Here is a 6,785-nt window from a genome sequence, read left to right as displayed (position 1 = left end):
GAGCGCACAAGCCACTGCTAACACTGCACAGACTCCAACCCAGCCTGCTGTTCTCAGCAGCCCAGATGGCAGTGGCTCCTTCTGGCTGCCACTGCCACCGCTCATCCCAGCCCCACAGTCATGGTGTGGACAGCCAGTACAGTCCTGACCCTGCCTGCTCCACGTACACAGTCCCACCCCAGCCCGCCCCGTGCCCACTCTGGACTCAGCCTGGCAGAGCAGGCCAGCTGGAACCCATGCCCAGTCCCAACCTGGACTGCCCTGCACCTGCTCCAGACCCACCTACCCACACTGAGTGGTTGCAGCACAGAGGAGTGGCAGGGCAGCCCGGGCATGGGCTCTGGGCATCTGCAGCAAGAAGGGGCCAGCAGTGGCAAGGGGGAGGGGCTGCTTTTCTCCTGTGCTGAGCAGCAGTACTGAGTGAACTCAGAGACCTGTCAGCCCTGGGGGCCTTCGTCTCCATAAGGGGGTGAAGATCCTCAGGGTGGAGTTTGACCCAGACAGAGAGCATGGGAAAAGACTGAAGCCAAAGTCAAACAGAGACTGGTACTATGGCACGTGCTACCTGTCAATGGGGGCGCATGGCACTCATGAAGGCAGTGTTGCTACCAGTGCTTCTGTACACTGCACCGGTTTTCCCTGCCTCAAAACAAGTGAGCTGCAAAATCCAGAGCACTACATGCATCTTCTTCTGGGGCTCCAGATGGGAGCATATGGCGAGGGCCACACTGTACAAGACAAAACAGTTTGGGGGCAGAGGAATGCCAGATGTCCTGCTGTTCTTCTGAGCCAAGTACATGAGCCAGATTTGCACATTGGCGACAGGGACAGAATCAAAAACAGATTTTTTTAAAGTATTTTGCAGGGAATCTGCTGTGACAAAGGCAGGTATACACAATGACCAATTCAAACCCAGGGACCATGGAATCACCACAGTTTTACCAGATCATGGAACACTTCTAAAACAAATATGAGCTGCACAACAAGGCCCCAGTGACCCTGACAAACCACCATAAGATGTTGGAAGTGGTAAGGACAAGAGACATTATGTTGACCATGGATCTACTGCCCAGTGACAGCAAATCTTCCACAAGGACCTGCAGATGGAGCACAGAGACTTAAACTGGCACGTAACCCACCAGGCACTCCCAGTGTGGGCATGGAAAAACAGTGAAGGGCAGAGAGACCCATCAAAATGCCCAAGGCAAACCTGCTGGTGTAAGGCAAAGACTATCAACCACCTCTTGTGGTGTTGCCTATACACCAAAAATGTATAGAGGAGAGTAATCTTACTCCTCATGATGATGACAGGGGTCAAGACTCTGTTCAGTCACGTGACCAAGCAGCAGGGGACCCTGGCAACCCACTTCAACCAATTCATCTCCTGCTTCAGAAATGCTCTTGGAAGACCAGGAACCTGCACGTGTACAGGCACACAAGCCTCTCATTCAAGGACTGTGCCAAAATGGGACTGAGTGAGATGCAAGAAGTCGGTAGAAGATATCAGGGAGAAGATGGAGATCATATGGAAACGAAAAGACTGGCACAAACTGTTCAGAGGTGGGACAGGTGGAGAAAACAACAACAATGATGATGATGACAATGGATATGATGACGATGACAACAATTATAGGATGAGTGAAAGGACTGGGAAGTCAGAAGGGGGAGTTGGGAGGGGAAAGAGATGTGTAGGCAGTCCATGGGTGTGCAGTATAGTCATTTATAACAGGAATGAGGATGATATGATGCAGGGGCAGGCAATTATTTTGGGCAGAGGGCTGCTTTCTGAGTCTTGGCAAGCCATCGAGGGCCCCATGACAGGCAGCCAAGGCATATAAACATTCATTTTCTAAAAATTTTAGGGGCCCCGCGGGCTGGATAAAATGGCCTGGTGGGCTACATTTTGCCCACCTCTGAGATAACGGTAAAGGTGTGTGTTAGACTGTCAAATGAACCATAGCAGTCATGAGATAGATTTGTAAAGGTGTGTGTGTTTGTATGTATGTATGTATGTATGTATCTATCTAGTTTTTTAAGTTGGTACTCTGTCTAAGTAGGTGCTAAAATACTGCATAAAAGTGTGTTTATGGAGTACCTGTACTAAAACTTGCAGCATTTTAAAAAAGGTAAAATGCATAATTTCTGGGTGAACTAAGTCTATGGGTATTATATGTAAATAGTTACAGCAATGTTTATTTCAAGGTCAGTTTTTTTCAAATTTGTTCCTCCTTCCATGTGCTCAGAGGCAGCTGGGTCTGAGAGTGAGGAGGGGGGAAGGGGCTTCAGGAAGAAGCTGGGGGGCAGAGAGCAAAGGGGCTACCTGACCTCCCCAGATTTATTTTCCCTGCTGTAGCAGCGGGAAGGGGACAAATTCAAGGTAAATCTCCAATAATTAGATTCTATGCCTGGAAAATTATATCAAATATGTAATTTTTCCATACATAGAGTTTAAGTACTGGGGGTGTCATCTTATATTCAGGATTGTTTTATATTTGAATAAAAATGGTAAGGGGAGGGTTTTGCTGATATGCAGATATAAGATGATGGGTTTATTCCCCTATAGTGATTGGGGAAAAAACATTGTCTTGTATTTGAGTAAATATGGTAATGAGCTACTCAATGCTCCATTCTAGTAGAAGAAAGCATAGCAAGATCTAGTTGTGAGGAGCTAAAGCTGAACACAGTTAGATGAGAAATAAGGATATACTTTTTGTTTACAAGTTAGGTTAATTAACCATTGGAATGACTTACCTAGGGATGCAGTAGGTTTTTGGTCACTTACAGGCTTTAAGTGAAGACTGGATATTCTTTTAAAGATATGCTATCAAATCATAACAAAATAGGGCTGGAATCGACCTCAGCAGGTCATCTAGTCCAACCTTTTGCTTAAAACAAGATAATTTGTCTAAATCCCAGCCAAGTGTTTGTCTAACCAACATTTAAGCACTTCCAGTGATGGAAATTTCACATCCTCTCTAAGTAATCTGTTCCAATGCTTAACCCCACTTAGAAAGTTCTTCCTAATATCCAACCTAAATTTCTCTTGTTACAATATATCGAATCTTCCCTCCATCTTTTCCCAACTAAATAGTCCCAATTCTTCCCTTTATTCCATGTATGCCATGCTTTCTAGACCTCTAATTATTTTTTGTTGCTTTTTTCTGGGCTCTTTCTAATTTGTCCACATCTTAATTGAGGTGTGACACCCAAACCTGGATACAGTACTCCAAGTGAGACCTCATTGGTGGTGAACAGAACAGAACAATCATTTCCTTGACTTTCAGGTGACACTCCTGTTAGTTCATCCCAATAAACTCTGGGCTTTTTTGTTTGTTTAGTAACAACAGCACGCTGTTGACCTGTGCTCCTCCATAATCCCCATGTCCTTTTCTGTAGTTCTATAGCTTAGCCAGTTGGGGCATCTTTACGCATGCTCCGGGGGGGAGGGTGGTGACACTTTAATTAGAGCAGCTTTGAGAACTGTTCTAATTAGAGCACCCACAGCATCTCATGTATTCAGCATCCCACACTTCAAAATGGCAGCAGGGGCACTTTGACCAAATCTCATTTGGTGACCTTTAGTTAAATGGCACCCCCACCGCCATTTTGAAGCACAGGGGTCCTGAATACACAAGACATGGAGGCTGCTGGAGCATGCCAATTAGCATGCTCCAGCAGACCCAATCATTTAATCAAGTCTGCTCCGACGCACTATAATTACAGATCATTGGAGCAGCATCCCCACACATCTACAGGCACCCTTGTTTCCCAGTTTGTCTTAGTGTACTTCAGTGGTCTCCAACCTTTTAAAGTAGGATATCACCTTTGGCATTTAAAAGCAACCCAAGACCTACCGTGCGCCCCTCCCGCCCCTCCACCCCGCAGGTAAGTTTGTGGAGAGGGAAGCCGGAGTGGGGCAGATCGAGGTGGTGGGAGAAAATATTATTTGGGGGCATGCCTCCCCAGCAGGTAAATGCCACCTGGCTGGGGCCCCACTCAACTTATTCCTGCCTCTGCGGCACTATTCCTCACTGCGGAGGCCTCTATCTAGCTTCCGCCCCTTCCCTCCCCCACAGACTGAGCTTCTGGGCTGGGGCACACATGTACATGCATGCAGGCACTCAGACCCCCACCCCAGCCTCAGATCGACTCCAGGAGGCTCCGAGATCTACCTCAAGAGGCTCCGAGATCTACTGGTCTATTGCACCACCCAAATACGGCTGCAGGGCTGCCAGTTCAGGAAGCATGAAGCACTGTGGGGCACGTGAGAGTGCCACTGCTGGGCACAGTAGTTTTGCCATGTACTCATAGCTGTAGGTTTCTAAGTACCAAGACTGCAGACAGATGTAACATTTGAAGCCTTTCAGATGCCTTGGAAATGTTTCAAAGGGCCAGCTTTGAAATGAGGCACTATTTTGAAACGCTTCACTTCTTGTTACATCTGTACAAGAGCAGGAGCGTGTCTCAGTACTCTCTTCTCCTTGGAAGGGGAGGCAGAACAGTATGGGGAGTGACTGTCTGGCAGACCAACCAACAGCCTGCCAGACTGTCCAGTCACTGGGCCCTGCTCCTGGGTCTTCAGGGTGCTCCTGGTATTCTGGGCGCTACTGGATCCCAGGGTGCAGCTGGATTCCTGCCTGCTCTGGCCCTCAGGGCACTGCTTCAGCACTCGGGACACTTCCAGGTCTCAGGACACTACAGGCATTTGGGGCACTGCTGGGCCCTGAGGCACTCCCAGTATTCAAGGTGCTGCCAAGTGCTTTGGCTGCTCTGGCCCTTGGGGCATCACTCCAGTATTCAGGACACTGCTGGGTCCCCATAGGGACCCCCACTCCTCTCAAGACTCTTGCTCCTCACCCGCACCAAAGAACCTTGCACCCCTACCACTGCTTCACCACCACTGGAGCTGGGGGTCTGTGTCTCCAACCCCCAATACCCATATTTTCTGGCTTCAGCAATGGGCTGCTCAGAAAGAACAGAGGTAGAACAGCAGGAGAGCATCCACTATCAGTGGCTCCAGTCCTCCCATCTCTCATCTACTCCCCCACCCTCTGGAGACAGCGGAAGCAGGGAGCAGATTTGCAGGTCACTGTAGCCTCCTGTGACATGCCCTGGCAGGGACAGCATGTGGCTGGATGCAGCTGTGGTGACAATGAGTCACTCAATATGGGATGTGTGTATGTGCTGTGGCTGAAATGCTGTCTTCTTAAAACAATTTCAAACCTGTTACCCTTGGAAACATTAAAAAATGTTAGGTCTCTGTGCTCCCTAAGCCACTTAGAAACTCAGAGCTTCAGCGTTGTTGGGCCTTATTAATCATTTTCTCCTTTATGAGCATGAAGTAGTTTGCTGTTACAGGATTTTTTTAAGAATAAGGCCTGGGTCATCTGTACAACTTTACATGTTAGGAAAAAGATCATGGAAGAAATGGTTTTGAAAGACTATGTACAGGGTAAAAATCACCCCCTTACATGCTGTCTCTTTCTTTTCCCTTCCCTCACACCCATCTCCTGTTCCCATCCACTGAACTGAATCACATATAAAACCTAATATGAAGATAGACTGTGTGTGAGAGAACTGTATTCATGGCAGGGACCAGAGAGACCAATCCCTAACCTGTAGTATAACCTACTGCAGCACTGTGGCTTCTCTGTGGCCATTATCCCAGTTGCTGGGCTCTTATGGGGTTTAATTCTCACAGTTAACGGTAAGCCTGCAATATTGTCATTTGTGGCTGGTTTTGTGGTACTGTATAAAATCAATTATTTATTGAAAAGCTATCAGCTACTCTTTACCATGTTTTTGTTTCTTGCAGGGGCCACAAAGACAAAATATTTGTAGTGAAGTGTAGTCCACATCATGTAGACAAACTAGTCACTGTTGGGATGAAGCACATCAAATTTTGGCAACAAGCAGGTAATGTATTGAATACTACCTACATGTAGTACTTATACAGCCTCACTGCATTAGCATTCAAGCACTTGTGTTCTTTCCTATGTGATTGACATCATTATGCTCTGTTTGCAGATGGGGAAAACAAGACAGAAAAAAGTTAAGGGAGAGCTCTCATTTACTCTGTGCCCAAAAGCACTTACCCAGCCCTGAAACTACTGTTTTTAGCACTTGCCCACATCTAGCAATCCTATTCCACATGCATTGCAGATGCACAAGCAGCCATATGTCTACTTAGCATACATAGTAGGCTGTGCTCTGACTAGGCAAGAATACATATACATAGGCACTTACATGGGCAAGCTTAAAATCCAAAATTGTAGCCTGTCAAAAACATATGTCTAGTGGGTCTTAGATGCCAGAAGAGGACAATCCTCATGTTTTAACTCTTTAGTTAAGGCACTCACCCAGAAAGGAGAAGACCTGAGATCCAGGCCTTCCCACAACCCAAAAGTAGGTTTTGAACTTACATATCTCCTGCTTTCTAACATAGCACTCTAACTACCATTTTTCTATTTTTATGAATTACTGTGGTTGATATTAATGTATTTTTATACTTTTATAATATGTCAAGGATTGGGTAATCTGGTGATGGCTGCAAACAGGCAATGATGGTTTGCACTCCAAAGGGGAGGCCTTTCGCAAAGGAAGGGTGAGGCCTGGAAGCACTCTATTCAAAGACTGATGTTTCTCACAGCTGGAGAAAATAAGTGATAGACCACAACTATCTCTCTGATAATTGATAACTGAGGCTTTAGATTAGCCTAAAAGGGTGTGGATATTTATAGTTTCATAGTTTCTAGGGTCGGGACCTGAGCAGATCATCTAGTCCG

The 6,785-nt window shown here is 46.6% G+C and overlaps 1 protein-coding gene across 3 annotated transcripts in view; it reads left to right on the top strand.

Moving 5' to 3' along the window:
• The window catches only part of EML6 (echinoderm microtubule associated protein like 6), a 404,089-nt gene that overhangs the window by 301,370 nt on the left and 95,934 nt on the right, over nucleotides 1–6,785 (top strand). For all 3 annotated transcript variants that reach the window (XM_019508035.1, XM_019508018.1, XM_019508025.1), the window contains exon 17: nucleotides 5,816–5,916. In XM_019508035.1, coding sequence (XP_019363580.1) covers nucleotides 5,816–5,916 — 101 coding nt within the window. The remainder of the gene's footprint in view (nucleotides 1–5,815; nucleotides 5,917–6,785) is intronic.

The sequence above is a fragment of the Gavialis gangeticus genome, unplaced genomic scaffold (assembly GCF_001723915.1).
Source record: "Gavialis gangeticus isolate Ggan-Ray unplaced genomic scaffold, GavGan_comp1, whole genome shotgun sequence".
NCBI classification, from domain to species: domain Eukaryota; kingdom Metazoa; phylum Chordata; order Crocodylia; family Gavialidae; genus Gavialis; species Gavialis gangeticus.
Note: the sequence above shows the minus strand (reverse complement) of the source record. Positions and strands in the feature narration are given on the sequence as shown.